We start from the raw sequence: 22,519 nt of genomic DNA, 5'->3' as shown, positions 1-22,519 counted from the left end.
GGTGAGGTTTTACAACAAGGCTATGGGTCAATTTACACTGAACTTACACTTTAAAAGAAATTAAATGAAATTATATGGGGCCCCCTTTTTTTTTTTTTACCCAAGTTTCCAATGTGCACCAGATCCTTCGTGTGCACACCAGAAATTGTAAGTCCAATGTTTTGGCTGCTGGTGTGCACCAGATAGTTTCTCTTAAGACTGAGGGTGAGGGGGGTCAATCATTCATAAATTCCATGATCCAGCTCTACGTGCCCTCTCATCCACTGCAGCCCTCCTATGAGCGTCTGCCATGTTGGTCTTCCATCAACACTAAAAAGTCACAGTCAAGACTTCTTCTATGATTCCGATTCCTCACAAAAGTGTCTGCTAAGAACCATAAACATAAACTGTTAACAAGATGGGGGTACAAATGGACCATAAGCCAACATATCACAACTTCCCAGACACCATTTATCGCAAAACAAGTTTTATTTCTTATTTCTTGACTTTTTAAAATATTTTTTTTCTTTTGCTTTTGCACTTCCAACCCTTTAAAATCTTAATTTCATTATTATTTTGTCATATTTAAATCATATCAAACCAGGGCCGTCACAAAACAGCGAAATGTGGGAGAAAAGAGGAGGGGTCGGGTTGGTTGGGATACAGAAACAAAGGAGTAAGACTGAAAACTGAGCTGAAGTGAGGGCGCACACACACACGCACACACACACACACACACACACTCTCTGTTACAAAAAAAATAAAATAAAACACAAAAATAAAATAAAACTTGTTTGTTTTCGTTTTCTTTCCTTGAAACACCACATCCCTCAGGAAAGACAAAAAAAAAGAAATCTCTCAAAATATGCTGGATACCATTCAATGTTAAGTGCTCTCATACACTCTTCCTTGCAAAACACTGGCTCCCCGTATTTAATTATCATTTTACATCTGGTTTACGGACTTCTGCGGTATGATGCAACCATCTCCAAACCCAAGTCCTGGTGGTCCCCCTACTATGCTGGCTTTTCTTCTGTCCATCACCCTGGAGGGTTTCATGAAGGGACAACAAACAGACCAGTCAAGGAACTGGTCAACTCACTAGTCAGGCAAGAGCCAAGCCCCCTTGAGACAATTCAAATGTAGACCTAGCCTCTAGAAAGGACTCCCTCCCCGACCTCTAAGCTTTTGAAAAGTCCATCTTAGAAAACACTATTGAAAGGAATTGCGAATAACACACTATGCACCGCCCAGATTCGTTAAGAGTCCATGTCAACCACAGGGCCCCCCTGTCTGGTTGGAGGGGGCTGCAGGGACAGCTCTCAAATGTGTAAAGGGTGATTACACACACACACATCCACATATCTATGGAGTTGTCAGGGATCTCCCACATGAGGGATAAGGATTAACATGTTAGAACACAAACCAGGTCACTGCCTAGCTGTTATTGTTTTTTTCTTTTCTCCAACATATATAGAAAAATAAAACTCCTTCAGGGGACGAGGGAGGAAACCCAGGTGCGATTGGTTTGGGGGGGTGGAGAAACCTTATTTCGAAGTTGGCCGGGAAGATGCCAGTGCCTGACTAGCACCAACCATGGATGTGGATACGGTTGAGGACTCAAAGTGGGGTGGAGTTGAGGAGAGGTGAGGTGAGAAGTGCTGTTGGTCTGGAGGTCTTCGGAAGAAAAATGCTGGTTCTTTACAAAAGTCTGCTGACGCAGAAGGGAGCGGAGCCGTTGGTCGAGTGAAGGAAGCAAAGCAACCGAGGACGACATCGGTTATCTTCCGTCACTTTCTTTGATTTGTTCAACTGTTTATCGTTGCCCAGCCCAGGAGGGACAGAGGTCTGTGTTTACTGTTGAAATAGACAGAAAACAAACAAACGAGACAAAAAAAAAAAAAAAAACTTTGCCAAGAGGCCATTTTGGAGAATTGGTGAGCGAGGCATCAGATTCCTCTTTGTAGCTGCTGGCTTTGAAAGAGGAGGAGGTTTCTGTCCCTTTCTTTGCAAATAATTCAACAAAAGACAAACAAAAAGAGACAGTAAGAGGCCATCCCCGACATCGATCCATCGAGGCTGATTATCTTCTTACAAGTAAAATCATTCATTTCATCACTCGCTTTTTACTAGACTCCAAAATAAAAACAAAATACCCCAAATGGAGTGCATTTCAAGTCTCTTCTCCCCACAGGTATACACAATTCTTTAGCTTGTTAAGTTGTATTTTTTTTTCAATGTGGTTCCTTCTTTTTTTTGGTAATTTTCATTTTCCTTTCAGTGTAATTGTAATCAGGAGGATAAAACAAGAGGATAAAAATATTTACAGTGCTATTGAGACACAAAATCAAAAAGGGGGTGTGTGGGGGGGTTGATGTGAGTGCAGTGGAACTCTACAGTAAAGTAAGGAGCAAGGTATGAGGGGAGACGTTTCTTTCTCTCTCTTCCTTCCTTCCTTCCTCCCTCCCTCCCCCCCCCCTCTCTCTCTCTCTCTCTCTCTCTCCCTTTCCTCCATCGTCTCCCTGTTGGTTGGGAGGCGGAGGAGCTGAAGGTGAGGGAGAGGAGGGTGGAGGAAGGCTGAGGGCAGGGCACCGCTGCCGCTGCGGTGTTAGGTGGGGATGACTGGGGCGGCAGTGGCGGTGGAGGTGGAGGAGGAGGAGGAGGAGGAGGCGTCGCTGTTCTGGATGGCCCTCCGCAGCTCCAGCTCCTCCAGCTGTCGCCATAGCTCCTCGCGATCCTTCTCCTTCTTCTTCTCCCTGAGAGGAGCAGAGAAGGACGGACAGAGAGAGGGAGAAGAAGAGAAGAGGGGAAGGAGAGAGAGAAATATTAAAGGAGGAAGGGAGATAAGAGAGATAGGGGGAGGGAGATAGAGAAAGGATCCGAAAGGGAGGGAGGGACCAACCGAAGAGTATTGAAAAAGAGAGGAAAGAGGGAGATGAGAAGAGAAAGAAAAAGGGATGAAGAGAGACAAAGAGGGATGAGAAGAATCATTGAGGTCACAAGGTCACAGCACTCAGGGTGGAGCAAGTGCAGAAGAAGCAGAGGAAGTGACTCATCTATGGCAAACTGCTAACATGCTGATGAGACTTCCTAGTTACATCTACTGACACCTAAACGTGCATAGTGTTACCTTTTAATTGTCATTAGAGTGTTTGTTTATCTATTTTTAATGACTGTAGAGCCTCTAGATACATCTAGAGTAGTGATATATTTATATTTTACTCTGATGTTGTAAATAGCAAACTTCTTGTGACTTATCCCCCCTGTACATAATGAAAATGTTTTTGTTGTGGAAGAGAAGGATTAACAACAGGCAAAAACTAGACTACCGTTCAAAAGTTTGGAGTCACTTAGAAATGTCCTTGTTTTCTTCATTAATGTTGTAAATGACTGTTGTAGAAAGAAATGGCTGATCTTTAATGCAATATCTACGCAAGTATACAGATGCCCATTTTCAGCAACCATTCATATCCAATGTTCCAAAAGCACACTCTGTTAACTAATCTGATTTCATTTTAAAAGGCTAACTGAGAAAACATTGGAGAACCCTGCAATTATGTAAGCACATAATGTAATCTGAAAACTGCTGCCCTGATTAAAAAAACAATGCAACTGATTTCAGATGGTATTCTGTTTATAATGGAGTGGAATGGACATTTCTAAGTGACACCAACCTTTTGAACAGCAGTGTATCTCCAAAGAGCTATGCCTATTGACAAGGTAATGTTTCAAGATTCTCGCAAGATTTGTTAGGCCGCCGTTCTTGAAGTTGCATGGCTGGTTTTATCGGTAGCGACTTGCTATGTCTATGCTGTATAGCTATGCTAGGTGAACGATTCGCCCATTACAAGTTTGTTTACCATCAAATTGGCTTCGTAAAGGTGAAAATATTGCATTGTGTACCTTTAATACATCGCATCCAAATGGGTACACTTGTTGCGAGTCTCAGAACAGAAAAACGTTTCTCAATCAAGTAAAATCAATAAAAACATAATAAATGTTGCCTCTCCTATCATTGTGAAGCAGAATTTACCAAGTGTTAGATTGTTCACCCACTAATAGGGAACATGAGCTGGGTTTAGACCATTGTGAACAAGGTTAGCTGCAAAGTTGCAAGATGACCACTGTTCCAAACCCAGCACCCGAAGCTCATGCAGCAGGCTGCTCACCTTTGGCGATCTGCTTTGTAGGTAGCGGCAAGCTCATCAAACAAAGTGCTGTTCATCTCCATGAAGGCCTTGAGCACGTTGTAGATTAAAGCAGAGATTGCCCTGGAGGGAGAGGAATGGAGGTGCTTACATGCACATCATAGTTAAGCACAAACACACATAAAACTGTTTTTTGTTTTTCAATCAATGAAATTAAAGAATATGATTCTGATCTCAGTCTTACAGGTTTCTGGACAGGTAGCTCAGACAGTCATCGGTCCCATAAATTGAACTTTCCGTCACACACACACACACACAGTCACGATTCTCCAAATCCTCCATTCGATTTAATTTTGGATTTTAAAGTCTACCTTTGAGTAATACCTTTTAAATTCTACCTTTGAGTTGAAAGTTTGAGATTGAAATGTAATTTCGATCGATTTAAAATCTAAATCGTGACACCCCTACACACACACACACACACACACACACCAAGAGTGATAGTACTCACGGGTTCCAGTGCTCTTTGGAGATGCGGTAGAGACTAGCGAACATGATGGGCAGGATGACGTTGGAGTTCTCCTCGATCAGACTCATGATGTACTCGTTGTTCCAGTAGTAGAGTGCACGCTCTGCCACCTGACGCACACAGAGGGACGAGGACAGTCAGAGGCACAGCTCTTTACTCATACAGCACAATGTTTAACAACACGATTTGAGCCACACTGCAGTTTGTGAGCAGGTGAAGGACTTAAAGCATGGACCATTTTAGCTCCTGAAGTTATCAGAAATGTTCGGAAACTTTGGTGTTATATCCATTTTTCAATGATCTTCTGGCCCATTTGTCGGATCCGACTTTATTCGGGGCTAAAATCTAGTCAAAATCACAGTGTCTGCTTGGCATTAGAGAGTTAAAGGGGGGCAGGGGTCCAGACCTGGAAGTGGGGGCTGGACACACATCTGGAGATCTGCTTAAAGAGTGGCTCCTGGATCTTGACAAACTGGGTGGGTTCGATCACGTCCAGAATCTCCTCCAACTCGCCCAGAAACATCACCTGCAGGAAGAACACACCAAACACATTCGTAAGGACCAGGAGACACACAAATAAGGAAGACCAGACACACAAACACACACCCCAGTGTAATGAGCTATATGCCAGCCATATGAAGGCCATCAATGACAACACAATATCATAAATGAGTATCATTAGTCAAAGTACTATGCAAACTAGCACATTGTGTTTGCATTAGGCAGCAGATATTATGCAACAGTAAAGCTCCATTTGAACAGTCTGAACATAAGATTAACCCATTGCACAAGACTGGTTTACTAACCTCTTTCTGACTGCACGTTTTGGGCCAGAATTTCAGCAAGCCTCTGATTACCTGAGAAAAAATGAAAGACATGACAAAGATTAATGAAGTGGGCTAACACAGTGAGGGGAAAGTTAAGTGTGTGTGTGTGTGTGTGTGTCTGATAAGGCAGATTGCTTACTGGCTCTGTTAACGTTGGGTCCTTTTCTAAGAATTGTACAATACAATAGGCCAGCTGTAGGAGAGAGACAGATAAGCAAATGAACAAATAACAATGCTCACTAGCAGTAGCTTGCCTGGACAAAGATGCATTGTTTTTACTGACAGAGATAAGACAGAGAAATGAGAAACGAGTATATTTAAACAGCACTCATAGGCACATCCCCTTAGGACATTGATTTCATGGACCCCCCATAACTACCTTTATCCATTCAGGGTTCCCACTAAGTCAAATGTAAAATTCCATGACTTTTCTGTGACAAAAAAATACTGAAATTCCATTACCTAGTATATAATGTATAATTATAAGTATATATACTCTTTTGATAATTTGGTCTCTACATTTATCCCAATCAGTGAATTAGTGAGACACACTCAGCACACAGTGAACACACAGTGAGGTGAAGCACACACTAATCCCGGCGCAGTGAGCTGCCTGCAACAACAGCGGTGCTCGGGGAGCAGTGAGGGGTTAAGGCTTCTACATACCTGACGCACCCGACCGGTAGCGCGACAATGTGACGTCAAAATGACGTAGATCTCTCTGGCGCGTCAGGGTTTTGGCCGTGTAGCTCGAGGTAGCGCACCACTCATTTTTTTTCAGACGAGCGCGACAAGGCGGAAACAGGAAGATGGACTAGTTCGAGGGCAAGCGAGTTGCAGTGTTTTGTTACAGTCGTGAATTTTTAATAGTTTGCTGGATAAGTTAACAAAGTTACCAGTGAGAGTTGCAACACATGGAATTAAGAGGAAAGAATAGAAACGATTTATTTTCAAACAAAGGATATCTATTAAGGCCTGAACAAAATCTCTTTCCACTTCAGGAAATTACACAAACTCAGCCAGCTGCTAGCTAGCTAGCTAGCTAGCTAACTAAACTGTTTAAATTATTAAAATTTCCCTCGGGATGACTAAAGTACCTATCTATATATCCATCTATCTATATATCCATCTATCTATCTATCTATCTATCTATCTATCTGTGCACACACCTTGGAAACTACATGATAATGATGATGGTAGTTGTGAATAGTAGCAACCAAAGTCTGAAGTACCATCACAGAGGCTAGCTACTGGTGTTTCTTACTGCAGCTTCTTCTGCTGTGTAAGTAGTTAATGTTAGTCTTTTCACAACAGCGACACCTCTGTTCAGGAGAATATTGCAACTAGTGTTGCGACCACCACGCGCGAGTATAAATGGTTACGGTGCTTCTGTGACGTCACATTGTCGCGCTACTGGTCGGGTGCGTCGAGTATGTGGGACGTTTTAGGTGCCTTGCTCAAGGGCACGTCAGCCGTGCCTACTGGTCGGCGCTCGAACCGGCGACTCTCCAGTTACAAGTCCGAAGCGCTAACCAGTAGGCCACGGCTGCCCCCTCCCCTCGAAGATCTCAGAGCAGCCGCAGGGCGTTCAAGAATCTTTGACTTTTTTAGAGTGGGAGATGAATAAATAGGCATTGAATAAACAAAGTTGGGCTAACCACAACTACTCAAACAAGCAGTAAAGCTAATAACCAGATATACACCAATTCTGCGTGGCAATATATCTGTATTAATGTATTTCGGCAAGTAAATTTTAAACTGCTACAACAAAATTCCCTGATATTCCATGACTTTGCTCCAAGATTGATCAAATTCCCTGACTTCCATGTCTGGAATAGACTTTCTAAAACCCACGCCATTAGATATTGCTGTGGGTATGGGATAAAGTGTAAACCAGTCCATCCCAATCCGAGTAGCTTACATACCTGTGCGTGGAAGAGTGACAGGCTCTTGACAGTGTGCAGTGGCAGCAGGACTTTGACCAGGAACTGCTTGTGTTCGGCCTTCAGTGGAAGGGCAAAGCCATTGATGATACTGAAGAGGAGGAAGAGGAGTTGAAAGAGGAGGAAGAGGAGTTGAAAGAGGGCGGAGTGTTTTTAAAAAAGCATTTATTTAGATGACATCCGCGTCTACTCATTTAGCCGATTCTCTGATCGTAAGCAGATTACAGCCGGTGGATTGTTCTCTGCTGTGTTCACGGAACGACTTCATACACTCCCCTAATGTAGCGTAGCTGAACCGTTGACAGTGTCACGAGAGACAATCTTTTAAATACCTGACCCGCAGAAACACATAACACTGGACTGCTGTGCTGAACTGAATACATAAGAAGCAGTATAAAAGCACTACATATACACAGAATAACCTGAAAATTGTCTACCTAAAAAAACAAACAAACAACCAAAACCAAATGTAAACCTGCTGACAGCACCATAGATATTAGAAAGCTAGATACCACATTGGGCTCAAGTTCTATTAGGTGGCATACTTAAAAAGCAGCCGCCTTATATCTGGGGGTAACACGTTTACTGTCTATAAGGCAACACTTGCCGGCAATCAGAAACACCTGTCTGATCTCACGAGTCACGTGTTTCTCCATTGGCCTCCAGTTATTGTTGCCCCCACCAAGATGGCAGCGCTATTTACATACATTCTGGAGCCCAATGCGGTATCTAGCTTTCTAATATCTATGGACAGCACTATCAGGCTTGTGCTCCATGTCCTCTGGGGCCCTCTAACTGTCAGAGACTGGAGTTTTTAACCTGAGGTCTAGACTGTCCTGGGACCAGTGCAGACTCCCTCTCCGCAGTCTGGCACAGCACCGAGACCTGAGGCACGACTCGGAGCGATCGAGCGAAGCGAAGCCTGCTAAAGATCAGGGTCAGGCTGTTCTCCTTCGCCTTACTAATGGGTCTGTTTAGACGTGTGGGAAGGTGCTCTACTGGAGCATGGGGAGGACCAAGAGCCTATTGGAAGGGGCTGGTAAATACAAACAACAGGAAGGCAGGAGACGGACGAGGACACAGAGCGGAGAGTGAAGGGCAGAGGATGTGACCGCTCACCTGCCCAGGATCTCCAGCAACTCAGCCACACCGTTGAAGTGCTCCGTCTCGTAGACAAAACTGCACATAAAACAAGACAGGGGAGATACAAGACAGATTGAAAGGCAATAAAAAGCAGAGAAGGCAAACAAGGTAGGAAGTAAGAGACACATAGGAAGAGAAAGAAGGCAAGAAAGAAATGGGGACATGGGGAGAGAGAGAGAGAGAGAGAGAGAGAACATAACTAATCAGTGACCGACCAGACAAGAGCATGCACCACTGCTATTCACTTCGAAACACATGACTGGTGCAAGAGAGAGAGAGAGAGAGAGAGAGAGAGAGAAAGAAAGAAAGAAAGAAAGAAAGAAAGAAAGAAAGAAAGAGAGAGCTAAGGCTCACACTCACCATAAGAAAATGTTGTTGATCTGTTTGCGGATGAAGGCACGCAGGCCCAGGAACTTGCCGTAGATTCTGTGCAGCACAGTCTTCAGACAGTCCCTCTCCCGAGGGTCCTCACTGTCAAACAGCTCCAGCAGCTAGAGACAGAAAGAGAGGGAGTCAATGGGTGAAAGACTGGAAGATGTAACAGAATCCACGTCTTACTGACTTATTCTGGGAGGTGATGATTTGGGGAAAATAACTAATCACGGTTTTTCTGACAGCAATTGCAATTTGCGATATGATTTTTGAACGTCAATGAATGGATTCAGTTCAATATTCGTGTGCCATCAGCCTAGCCAACACTGATCTCAGTTCAGATTTCCTTTCTGGCCACTGCATGAAAACAGGCGGCCTTATTTGGAGCTCAGTGCCCAGTAGTGGTTAATTGACTGGCGGAGGGATCACAGCAGGTCTAATCCCATTACCCACTCTAGACTCCTTACACAACCAGACGTCACGCTCAGCTTTCATTCTTACACCTGTTCGACTCCTTAAAGGAAAGTTCCGGAGCAAAAACAACCTAGGGTCTATTTCCAGAAGCGAACAGGTTCAAACAGTTGTTTGAGAGCATAATTACATTAATTGGGGCAGTTTTAAGCAAGACAGTCATTTGCATTACCACCCAATTGTCTTACAATGCAAGTGCAAAGGACACTTTCCTTTACAGGTTCACTTTCCTTTAACAGGTTCACATGACTCATGTCTATTCCCCTGCCTGCATATCGGATTGCTCTGCGTGCCTAAATGAACCCAACAGTACCCTTACCTATTTGAACACACCTGTTTAACTACTCTGACAGGAGCCTGATTTATGATCACACTGACTTTTGAATGTCTACTAGGAACAATAGGTTGAAAATCCTGTTCCACGATTGTAAGGTGCTTTGGATGAAACCATTTGGCAAATGAATAAATGTTATTGTCCAATAGGGCTAGAAAGGAGACAGAATCTACAGTACATCTGACCACTAGGGGGCACTCAAATCACAAGAAAAGGTGTCCATCTTGTAGCAAATACTCCATACAGAACGTTAGTGTGACGCTTGTCCAACTTGTTCCATTAGCCACAATTAAGAAGTTAACACCTTGTCAAATCTGACCACAGTCCCCTCCTCAAATGTGCTGGCACCCCATGGAGAGTTCTCATTCTTGTGTGTGTGTGCGTCTGTGGTGTGTGTGTGGTGTGTGTGTCGGTGGGGTGGGGTGGGGTGGGGCCCAGGCTGCCAGGTTCAATGTCTCACCTGCAGGACAAATTTCTGGTCTATGTGCTTCTTGGCCACACTGGGCTGAAACTCCTGGCTCTCCAGGAAGCGGATGAAGAACTCGTAGACCAGCTGCAGGGTGAGAGAGAGAGAGAGAGAGAGAGAGAGAGAGAGAGAGAGAGAGAGAGAGAGAGAGAGAGAAAGCGATGAGGAGGATAGAGTGGGTGGGAGTTAGAGAAAGAGAGGATGGGGAGAAGGGTTGAAAGAGAGATGGGGGGGTAGGAGAAGAGATCCAGAGAAGGAGGAGGAAGAGATAGAAAGACAGAAAGAAAGAGAAAAGAAGCAAAGAGGAGACAAGAGGAGCTGGTAAATAAGTCATCAGGGGATCAGCAAAGTCCATCCCCACGAGTCAGGCTGAAGGCACCTAGTGTCTAGACCTGGTTCAGACAAGGGTCAGTGGGACTGACTGGGAAACGCACACATCACTGAACGGCAGAAAGTTTGTAGCTATGATTACGCATGATTGTGTTTAGTGTGATTGGCATGCATGAGGTGCCCATGCAGGCAAGTATGTACTGTATGAGTATATGATGTGTGCACACATTTCTGTTATTGTAGAAGTTCTGTGTGTGTGTGTGTGTGTGTGTGTACCTGTAAGTGAGGCCAGGAGGCCTCCAGTGTGGGCTCGTCCTCCTCGGGGTCAAACTCATTGCTGTCACTGGGAGGAAGAGTCCGGAAGATGTTATAGCACACCTGAGAGAGAGGGAGACAGAAAGAGAGACATGTTATTGGTAACACTAGCTTTGGCAACACAGTATACAAATATCATTTTTTTCAAAGTTGATCTATTAGCATAAAAGAGGGAGATGAAATGGATTGAAGTCAGCTAAGAAAGTAAAGAGTAGGCACAAACTGCTGTTTCAGCTAACCAATTCTATCACATGCCACTGGGCTACTTTGCCAAGAAAAATAGTTGACAGAGCTCCCAACACACAAAGGGGTCTACCACTAGACAGAACATGAACACTTCTAATGTCTAGTTTACAAATAGCTTGTGGTGTCCAATCTGTTGTGTTTCTAAAGGCATTGTCTGTAAGCAATATGTTATAGCCTCCCATTTGTTGTGCTTTTTAAGACACGTTCAGTGTGGGGTTTATTCTTCAGACAACAAGCTTCTCTCAAACAGGTCTCAGACACCACAGCACAGAGCCATGGGTGGTCCTGCAGTATTTCCAAGGGATTAACATGCCAGCAATAGCTTTGTAATGGTATATCTTACAAAAATGTGCAATGTGCGAATGTGTGTAAGCCATGAAACACAATGCCGTCCATACGAATTCATGAACATGCAATCAGATATGGGGTCATTTTCTCAGCTATGAAGAAAATTATATATTTTCTGTGCCTCTTGAATATGGAGGATGGAATGATGGTTTGTGTTTAGTAGTGTTCTGTTGTGTGTCCTAGCTAATATATCTATATATCTATGTAAAAAGGGTATGAATAATTTTGGACATTTAAAAAAAGATCAAAACGATTATTTTTTTTATTCCATGTTTCTACCACATTGTCTTACAACCTTTTGGCATGTGGCAGTGTCATTTTCAGTCAGAACAAACATATTGGTCAAGAGAAAATCAACATTACATCAATATTTGCCAGGGGTATGAATAATTTTGTTCTTAACTGTACACTTTCTTTGTGCTGCTGTTAGTGTGATCACACTAAATCTAAAACTCAGATTTTCAATGATAAGACACATGATTGTGTATACCGGTAGTTTACTATTCATTGATTCATGTGGAGTTTATGTCACTGATCTGTATAGATATATTTTCTATTTTTAACAATTGTTATAGTTGCTGTAATAAGCTAGTTTTGATTATTTTGTGTGTGTTTTTTTTTTTTTTCTCTTCTCACCATCTTGACCACTTCAGGGTAGGTCTGTTCGGTCAGGTAGCCGCGGCTGACGGTGACGTAGTCCACAAGCTCGTTGAGCGTGGAGCGCTTGTACTCCTTCATCTTGAGGTCGGACAGCGTGTCCATGAAGTCAAAGAGAGCGCAGCACTGCTGCAGCTTTTTGACAAACAGCTCCGGCTGCTCCTGAGCTGATACATCTGCATAGGAGAGAGAGGAAGAGAGAGAGAGGAAGGAGGAGAGGGAGGAGTAGAGGGAGAAAGGGGGGGGGGGGGGGGGTTGATGTTACTGTTGTTGATACTTGACTAGTCACAGAATTTATTGTTTTTGTTTTGTTTTCCCAAAACCAATCATGTATTGCTTTCCACCTCCTTAATTACTACCCCTTTGTCTTTTTGCTTTCCTGCTTGTTACTGTTCACATCTTTGGCTGATGAATATAATGGCCTGTTTGTTCTTTGTTACAGTCTAGCTCATAAAGCTCAAAAGGACAAAAGGAAGGCCGACAAGCAAACCCAGTCATGAACACCCATCCACTACTATGCATCTCAGAAGAAGTCTGCTTGGGGCCTCTGCTTGACTGATTTGCTCCTTCACCTTTGCCGCAGGGGGGATGGGGGGGGGGGGGGGGGGGGGGGGGCTCAAATACCTTACACTTGGGTGAGCAGTAAAAGCACCTGACCTTTGGCCTAAAATAGAAGAACCACTTGTGTTCTGGGTTGGCACACACCCTCTCTCAAAACACACACACACACACACACAGAAACACACATAATAAACAGGCATAATTCCAGGGTGAAGAAAGCAGAGGGATTTGAGAGCAGATTGTGAGGATACCGAAAGATTGAGATGGCGTGTAGCGAAGAGCGAAGCAGAGATATAGATTGCAAGCACATGCGTGAGCCTGTGTGGGGATTGGTGAATTTGGTTCATACATGTGCATGAATGAATGAGCACAATGCCTGAGTGTGAATGCGTGTAAGAATGTATGTGTGTATATGCATGTCTAAATGCATGTGTATTTGCATGTTGGAGTGTGTTTTGGTGTGTGTGTGTGTGTGTGTGTGTGTACGTGCCTGCATGTTGTCAAAGAGAGAGAGGGAGGGATGGAGAAACCAAAACAGAGAATGAGAAAGAATGAGAAGAGTGAGGTCGCATGACCTGATCAGACAATACAAAACACTCTTTTCATGCGTGCTCCGGTCTGTCTGCATTCTCAATGTGTATGAATGCCTGTGTGCGTGCGTGTGTGTGCCTGCCTGCATGCGTATGAGTCAATGTCTGTTTGGAAGAGTGTGTGTGTGAGTGTGTGTGTGTATGTATAACTGCATGCATGCAGGCGAGTGAATGAGCACAACTCATTTCTGCCCAAATGGACACTACCACGGATCTGACAGGCTCTGGCGGTAATTAAGCGTTATCAGCTTGTTCAGGAGACTCATTACTGACCTGCTTAGGGGTCTCATTCTGCACTAGAGGGTGACTGTGATTAAAGCAGGTCAACAACCTTGAGAATGATAAATCACTACAGCCATCATTAATATGAACTGCACTAGTTACCAGTCACCTCCCGTCTCTGACTATGATGACACATAAATGTAGTAACATCGCAGACCTGAAGAGTACGCCACCCTTTTTAACTACTTGGATATGGCTCCTCATTCTGAGGCTTGGTCTGATATTAAAAGGAACCTGTGGCGAACTCAGTAAGTACTAAAACCTCTTATCATCAAACTGCCTGGCACAGCCTTTATGACACATTTATGAGGAGCATTCTACCCTGGCAGAGGTCAGATAAAAAGAAAAAAAATGTCTTTTGATCGCGAAGCAGCTTTCAGGATAATGACCCGAACAGCAAGTACAAACTACACAGCTTTCTTTCTTCTTCTTAATAGTCCTAAAGTCATCCCTTAGTAGCCATCTGATATGTTGAATGATTAAAATAAAGGTGTCTGCTACTGTTGAGATATTAGCAAGGTCCAAAAGCGTACACTTAACCCTGTTCACATAGATCACCACCTATGAATAATGTGTATGGAGAGGCATGCATATTTAGGATAGACTTTAAAAAGATGTTGTGTTTGACCGTATTGATGACTGATCAATAGACTTAGATGTGGAGGAAGAAGATTTACTGCCTGCATCGGTCAGGAGATACAAGGGCATTTAGGGAGGGCTTAAAAACCTGACCCACCTGCAGCAGTTACTTTCTTCCTGCATAAGGCACATTTCTATTACTATGCTTTACTATGCTTAAATTTCTACAATTAAAATCACTGTAATATGTCAATTACTATTATAAAAGTATGAGGCGTGTCAATAAAATAATCAAAAGAAATTCCATAAGGGAATAATGTGGGATAAAAAACATAAGCACCAACTCCAGCTATGATTCGTCAATGTAGTTTAGGGCTGCAACTGACGATTATTTTCAGTCGATTAATCGAGTTGTTATTTAATCAATAAAATGCCTGAAAATGTTTTTTCCAAACCGAAAGAATATGTCCTCAAATACCGTGTGTAGATTTAGTTTACGGTCGTGACTGATGTTTCCGGAAAGTGCACAGTACCTTTGAGCAGTGGTAAGGGGGTCAGCTCAATGGGCTTGTCCTGAGTGCGGAACTGAGAGGAGCTCTGGGCCCTCCTCTGCCGGGCTCTCCGCACGGACTTGCGGGTGAAGCCGTCCACCTTGTCCACCGACGGCGGTCCAGCTGGCGTGGACGACATGGCCCTCTGGAGAGAGGAAGGGAAGGGGGGGGGGGGGGGGGAGAGAGGGAGAGAGAGAGAGAGAGAATAATATAAAAGAACAAGCTTAAAATAACAATACAAGTTATAAAAGAACAAGCTTAAAACTAGAATTGCGGTTCCGAGGAACTGCAAGAGTGGGTTTGATCAGGGGCATGGAACTCGGCCTCATCCAAGGATTCCAACGGTACCTCATTTATGAAAATCGGACATACGGGTCAAAAGTTACATGCACACACCTTCATATACACAGACAGCCCAGCCCAGCCCAGCCCATTAGACATTGCCAGATGGCTTAGAACTCTTCCAGGTGCAAGCACAATTAGAGCTGTGATGTCATAATCAAAATTAGAATCCTGAACATTCCGCCATTCATTTCAATGGGGCCAAAAAACGCCGAAAAACGGGAATAACGCGAAAACGACAAGGACCAGCGACACGAAAGCTTCGCCATGCTGTGGTCTTGCTGGATCAAACCCACTAATAACATCATAAGTTATAAAAGAAGAAGCTTAAAATAACAATAGGGTATTAGATGCTACAGGTTTTAGGTGTGTAGTCTACCAATTTGACGGCATCAGGTCATGAGAAGGACAGATAAGCACATTTCTTGTACCTACGGAGCTTTCAGGGCATACACCATACCCGTCATCATTTAGCGTTCCAAAAACGAGAGAGTTTTTTTTTTTCGGGGGGGGGGGGGGGGGGGGGGGGGGGGTCAGTGTTTATACCGGATCTGTGTTTACATATTTAATATGTTTCATAAACGTGTTTCAACACTGCATTTCGGTCGTTGCTTTTACCTTACCATTACCTTACGCATGCCAGTTATGTATCCAGCTGCCTGCCTGCAGCCTACTTCCAAAACTCCAAAGCTGCTTGCTGTCAGATTTGGTTCCGAGGGCACAAGTTCAGTGTAATAACAACACTCAATAACAGTTTATTTGATGTGTTAATCAATTAAATCCCCAACAATTTCACAACAGCTAGTTCTGGAGTAGGCCATTCAACTAGCCCGCTTGCTTACAACGAGACTCAGGCTGCACAGTCGGCACCCGCTTCCTTATTTGGGTTTTGGGTTGCCAGGTTTAAGCCTATGACAAAATGGTTGAAATTGAAACCAAGTGATCGTGTATGTGTAGGGTGTATTTCATACACAATCTGGCAACCTGGGAGATGTCAGACTAATAGAAAAAATGAATGGATCAATGATTTTAAAATTAAGTTGCAAATAAGGCAATGCAAATTACGGGAGTTTTCCGGGAGAAATAACAAACCGGGAGGGTGCCGGGAGATGACCTTGAAATACGGGAGAACCCAGGAAAAACGGGAGTGTTGACAGGTATGGCATACACTGCAGTCACGTGATCCAGACCAGAGCTGCACAAAACGCACACCAGTCTGAAAAGTTTTCATCGCACATCACCAATTCCATTACCAAACACTTCTCAGCCTTCTGCCAGACACAAGGCCTCTGTTGGTTTTTCTTCGTGTCTTTCATGTAGTTAACTTGCTAGCGAAAAACCAAAACTACTTATTACTAACTCCTTAATAAGTAAACTTACAACCTACACCAGCCAGTAAAATTAACATGAAGTGTGTGTATGTGTGTGTGTACACCCACACTCACATGTGCTTGGTAGCGATGTCCCAAACCTCAAAGTGTGTGCAGCGTTACTTGAGAATCAGCTGGAGACACTTGAGACGACAGCAAGTGAGTGTAAAAATGGGAAGGACAGCCTGCTGAGTGAGTGAGTGAGTGCTGCCTGCCTGTGCTTTTCTGCGTGAAGGGCATCCATCAGTATAACACACCATCACTCTACACCACCAGGCGCGCGTGCACACACACATAGACACAGACACACACAGATTCCCCATCGGTGGAACCAGCCACCAGCACTGCATGGCCTACCAGTGTCTCACAGACTACCAGTGACTTACAGGCAACAGAGTCGGCCTACAGCGGAGAGGGAAAGGAACCAGCACAAATCCTACCTGCAAGCAACTCACTCTTCAATTGCATTAGTGACCAGGGAATTATGAATAAATGTCATTAAAGCCTGCAAGCTTTGCAGAACGCATTTTGAAATGAGAGGAAAAGCATAATAATAACAAGTGTTGTTGTTGGTGCAGTCCAGAAAAACACTGTTTGAAGGAGAGAAAAAAAAAAGAGAGAGAGACCAAAAGAGAGAGGGAGAGCCATGAAAAAACATCTCTGCTCCTTTAGCAAGCCAAAGCCAACCCTTCGTGACACTTTAACACTCAGAAACAGCCCGGGCCTCTCATCAGTCCTTGCCGGGGGGGATCCTCGTCTAGAATGTCCTCTGTATTTGCGGGGTCAAGCACTAATGGATGGGGGGTTGGGTCCTATGAGGACAGAGGGTGTGTGCTGCATGCAAGCTAGGCCCAGAGTAGGGTAGGGTAAAGCAGGGCTGAGCAGAGGGAAGCTGGGCAGGGCTGGACCTCGCAGCGGCTCTCCTCCTTACGTAAGCTCCTGCTTGGTGTCCCCGGCAGCCACACAAAGGATTACGCGCACCCGCGACCCGAAAGACTGACAGGAAGTCATCATCATCGGGCTTTACTGCCCTGCTCCTCCTCCTCCGTCAGCTAAGCAGAGTCACAGATCAACATCTGCCCTGGATAGGTTCAGAGCACGACTCTGCACTGAACATGTTTAGCAGTCGGGGCATGTATCAAGAGGGACAGGAGCAAGTGGGAAATCAGCTTTTCTCGTGTTCTCGCTCTCTCTCTCTCTCTCTTTCTCTCTCTGTCACAGACCGATGGCACAGAGGGGGAGGAAAAAAGAAAAAGGATGACATAACCAGGGAGTGCCTAGAATATGCCCACGGGCCGACCCTGGGTTTATCTTCAGTGGGCTCGGCGCTGATCAATACCAAGAACAGAGCCAGGCTGACTGGCCAGTAAATCAGGGCAAAAGGGAGTTCCTGGATTGGTCCTGCAACCTTGTCTCAACTCACCAGCTTGGCTTGTTTAGTCAGATACAAAAACGGTCTAATGGGACTTGGGACAGCTACTAGGCTAAATATTATTACAGGTCTGATCCATTACAGTGCATAGCACAGCACAGCACCCCGTGGCTAACTTTTAGACAATCTGTCTAAAAGTGTAAAACTGAAACGATAATAAAATCAGGCAATAGCTAAAGATGCACTTCACCACATGTACAGTAACTTGTGTTGACAATTGTGCCGCACTATTCGTTGCTGACAGGTCAGATCAGGTTAATCAACGTAATGACAAATCCCCAGCTATGAATGGACTACGTGCAAATGTCTAGACTAGTTCAATTATTAGTGCACTAGAATTTTTGTTGTGATTATTATATTCTAAATAATACAATGCATTAATCTCATTAGCGTCTCCTTAATGTATTGTTTCTCTGTCTTTAATCTCCCTCTCTTGTAAAGTCGCTTCATCTTCAGACAACAGTGTGTGCTAAAGGAATTAAAACCTTAAACTCACACTGTGCAATGAATTAACTCAGAACCAACTGAAATAAATCCTTCACAGACTTAACAGAACGCAGATACAGCACTCGCAGAACACAAACACACTCTCTCGCACATGCATACTTCACATTTTTACTTAGCAGAGACGTCAAAAAAACACACCACTGTACATTAGGAGTTTGCAGCAAAACTAAGCAGATTCTTTAAATCTGGAAATTGTATCTTGTGTGGGGCATCTGCACTTTGTCCACCTAATCAGTGTTTGTGTCAGGTTCACAGTGCACCACTCTAGAGCAAGGCAGCCACCATTGCTGCAGGCTGCAAGGTGAGGCCCAATCCATGCGCGTGCGTGCGTGCGTGCGTGCACGTGTGTGTGTGTGTGTGTGCGTCTGGAGACCCCCGATGCTGTTCTTTGGCTTAAGGAAGTTAAAGACAATAAGCAGCAATCTGATAAGAAGCAGCAGGCAGCAGAAGGGAAATGCGAGGAGTGGCAGCGGTTACTGGAGCGGTCTGTCCTGGACACAAACTGACGCTTTAAATTGAGATGGTTAACACAGGGGGCTCCAAGCACAGCATCTGACAAGAGCTGCGGTGTCAGCCTGCTAGTTTTTAAACTACCAAAACCAGACATTTCTGAAAAGCGCTACTGTTGTACTGCAAAAGCTCACAATCCACACACACATAACCAATGCTGGAGGACACGCTAACATAAAGCAATAACAACAGGCAATTTTTAAACCAGACTTTGTGGTTAATAAACTTTCCATGGTGGGATGTTCTTGTGGCCACCACCTGATCATTAATTCACAGATAGAGAAAGTGAATTAGTGGTACTGACTGAGCAGCTCTGTCATAAAGTCATAAACAGGAGGGACTTTGACAGCTAAACACTCGTGTGGCTGCCTGCACCTGACCACCACGTGAAAGCAGCAGCTAGGCTAAAAACTGCAGCTGTTTCCAAAACTCTCTGTACATATCTCCATTAGATATAGGCCCTAGGCTACAGTAAAGATGAGAGCTATCTCTGCCAACGAGTCATCAAGTTACTACAGAGGCCACACGTTCTCAAGGAGGACACTGAACCCATATAAATGGTATGAGTCAGTGGCACACTGAAGCTACCTGCGGGTGAGCAATGAAATAAAAATGCCAGCCTAGAGATACAGGATAAGATTCTGTTTCTAATTAAATCTACCATCATTATGCAAGCTTTCACAACGGTCTTTAGATTGGCCCAATTACACAACAGAGTTGAGGATCAGAATGCAACATCTCGCAAGTCATTACCACTGAAGATCAGCTGATTTGAACCAATTCAGAATTCAGAACATTACAAAATAACATGTAGCAGCAACTCATTGGCCTAGTCTTGGCCCCTATATGTGCATACCAGGCAGGCAGTTCAGAGGCAGTTAACCAATGAACATGGAGCTGGTCATATCCAATATCAGATGTAACAGGCTTTCATTTCTCACTTGTGGCTCGTCAATTAGCCTGCAGTCTTTCAAACATGAATCATGTTTGAGAATCACTGATACCCAAGGTACAAGGAAGGCTTTGCCAAAAGCAGACAACAGGAGAGGGATCAACGAGTGGTGCCTGAATGCTCTCGATTGTCAGCCTACGAAATGCATGGCTGCAGCTGTGTGGCAAAAACAGGTGTGTGTGAGGCAGGTGGGCATTTTACCAACACAAACAATACAGATAACAGAGAAAACAAGACATATGAAATGTCAGGCGAATGATACTACTACAGCACAAAAACCAAGGGGATTAAAATGGTTCAAGTGCATCCTCCAGAAGCTGATCACATGTGCAAAAGTTAACTCCAACATACCTGAACTGAACTTTACAACAGGGACTTCTTCAATCTACCTATACTACTTTATACATTTACTTCATCTAACACACGTTTAACCAGAATACAACATCTACCCAACTAGACTGATTACCACTGTCACAAACTTCAATATTACACGTATAGCACGTTGTGTGCACTGGAATCAAATAATTTGCTCAGCTACAAACTATGAACTATGAAAATCAGCTGACTGATACGACCACGTAACTTTGCTAACTTATCACGTTGACAATCACTAACACACAGCTACAAACTAGAACACTGACTTTATATTGTATTAGCAATTCCATCTTTGTTATATTAGTAAATGCTGCTATTGTCACCAACTTCATAGGGTACAGGTGACGTTAGTATATCCCTCAAATCAATGCATTAACAAATTACTTCATTTTCCTAATCAATAACACTTAACGTTAGGTAACTTGTTACATGGACACAGAACAATGCGTGCTGAAACATAAACATGACAAATCCGTTTAGGTGGTTGGGATGGCGAAAGGAGCTAGATAGCCTAACGTTTCTAACTTGCGGTATGTAACAGTTAGCTAGCTACGTAGCGACTCGAATATCACAAAATCCTAGCAGAACTGCCGACGTTAGCTATCTAACTAACAGCAAGGGTCGCTAAAGTCAACGTTAGCAACTAACGTTCACTTTAGTAGCGATAGCTAAGCTAGCCAAGTTAGCACTGGTCAACGCCAGCCAGTTAACGTTGCTGTTAAATATGTAAATTGTGCATATTTTATGATCATGGTTACTAAAAGTCAGAAACTCGTACATTCATTCAAACCTAAGGGTGCATAAAGAGATGCCATTGTTTACCTTGATTTTTTTGTTGTCGATGGCGTGTGGGGGTGGTAGTTAGCTCGTCGTCAGCTAGCTACTACTTGTATTGAGCAGTCCCGTGTGAGGATGTTAGCTAGCTAGCTAGCTAGCTGGACAGCTAGCTAACGCCTAATTAGGGGGTCTCTGCAGCGTGCTTCTTCACGGGACAAAGATAATTCTAAAATAGTTATCTTGTCCTTTTGGTATGACACAGTTCACGCTTACCGGCCAGCCAGTGAACCAACCTCTGGCAAGCCAACATTAGCGAGCTAGCTGACTAGCTAGTTGGCTAACCAGACGAAATAATCCTCCTAGTCTGAGACTGCATGAATAACAGCATTCGGAGGGGTCCGTGTTATCCCGACAAAGACTTCTAGATACATCCCAGTTGCGCGGAATCCATCTAATTGTGCGGCACTCGTCAAATCTACTTAAATGTATTTTATCCCTTTTAATTTCCGCCAAAAATGAGGTTTCATCACTCTATTGTGAATATTTCAACCTCAAATACATGGTAGCTGGTTACTTGCTCATAACAGAGGATCGCCCTAAACTGCTAGGACTGTTATGGAGTGACCACTTCCTGATTGGTTGGTCAACATAATGTAAACGCGAGTGGTTGGTTGAAGTACCCTTCAATCACCTGACTCCAAACATGAATAATCAAGATTGGTTGCATTTGTCGGTAGAGACGATGATATCGACCAGAGACAGGCGCTGAAAATATTTTACTTGCGAAAATGTTGTCCTCTTTTACTAAGTCTGGTGTAATGTAAAATCATAGAGCATAAGTAGCAATGCAGTCTAGGATAATATGGACCATGTAGAAATCCAAACTAGCGGGTTTCTTCAGCATCATTGCTGGCAAAAGAGACATTTGTAGCCTATTACGTAAGAACTTAGGTGATACTGGCGGAAGGCTCCATAAAATATGCTATATAGTCTACACAAATTCTGTACAAATGATATGTGATTAGAAACTCTGGACCTTCTGTGGTTAATGCAACAGCATTTCCTATGTCGTTTATGGCTACCCTTAAATACATAAGCAAGCTTATTACGCAACGCAACATAAATTTTCTATCGGTATGTACAGTCCATGTGATGTACAACCAGTCTTTCTTCTGCAGAGGACGTTGTCATATCTCTACACTAGGTGGCAGCGAAGCACTAGGTCGTAGCCTACCGTCAGTTTGAACGCAGAGATTTTTGGTAGTGCCAGTAGGCAGTGTGAGCAGCGCATGCACGTGATGGTACCCACGTTAAATCAACGCTCTGTCCTTGCTTTTAAATGTGTGTGCCCCTTTATGTAAAATGTTGTTCATAGATGGTGTTTATAGGGCTACATGGAGGTTAATGGAGGGCTACAATATTTAAATTAATGCCATTGATTTAAAGTACAGCATAAGGCATTTAAATTAAAATAGGCTCAATTCTACTAAACTTTCATTGTGAGCTTATTGTACGCTACTGAGACCCGCTGAATTTCCCCTTGGGGATCAATAAAGTATCTATCTATCTTATTGGGGTTTTTG

At 43.8% G+C, this 22,519-nt stretch overlaps 1 protein-coding gene across 3 annotated transcripts; it reads right to left on the bottom strand.

Annotated features, from left to right (window-relative positions):
- Positions 1-644: 644 nt before the first annotated feature.
- ppp2r5ea (protein phosphatase 2, regulatory subunit B', epsilon) lies at positions 645-21,536 on the bottom strand. 3 transcript variants are annotated; one of them, XM_042095609.1, is made up of 14 exons: positions 20,982-21,536; positions 14,654-14,816; positions 12,088-12,284; positions 10,819-10,920; positions 10,207-10,299; positions 8,930-9,060; positions 8,546-8,605; positions 7,409-7,517; positions 5,623-5,676; positions 5,463-5,513; positions 5,063-5,182; positions 4,639-4,766; positions 4,149-4,250; positions 645-2,735 (listed from the first exon to the last, which is right to left on the bottom strand). In XM_042095609.1, exons 2-14 carry the CDS (start codon positions 14,808-14,810, stop codon positions 2,588-2,590), a joined length of 1,452 nt encoding a protein of 483 aa, XP_041951543.1. In that variant the 5' UTR covers positions 14,811-14,816; positions 20,982-21,536; the 3' UTR covers positions 645-2,587. The 3 variants fall into 3 exon arrangements, with proteins under 3 accessions (XP_041951543.1, XP_041951540.1, XP_041951541.1); XM_042095606.1 differs by lacking the exon at positions 20,982-21,536 and adding an exon at positions 15,068-15,104; XM_042095607.1 differs by lacking the exon at positions 20,982-21,536 and adding an exon at positions 15,068-15,104 and having other exon boundaries at positions 5,623-5,673.
- Positions 21,537-22,519: the final 983 nt, after the last annotated feature.

This window comes from Alosa sapidissima, chromosome 6 (genome assembly GCF_018492685.1).
Source record: "Alosa sapidissima isolate fAloSap1 chromosome 6, fAloSap1.pri, whole genome shotgun sequence".
NCBI classification, from domain to species: domain Eukaryota; kingdom Metazoa; phylum Chordata; class Actinopteri; order Clupeiformes; family Clupeidae; genus Alosa; species Alosa sapidissima.
Note: the sequence above shows the minus strand (reverse complement) of the source record. Positions and strands in the feature narration are given on the sequence as shown.

Excerpts from the sequence above, each read along its gene's own strand:
- ppp2r5ea (XM_042095606.1), bottom strand. Across the intron at positions 5,514-5,622 it reads ACCCAACGTTAACAGAGCCA|GTAATCAGAGGCTTGCTGAA; the intron begins GTAAGCAATCTG and ends ATTTTTTCTCAG. Across the intron at positions 2,736-4,148 it reads TACAAAGCAGATCGCCAAAG|GGAGAAGAAGAAGGAGAAGG; the intron begins GTGAGCAGCCTG and ends TGCTCCTCTCAG.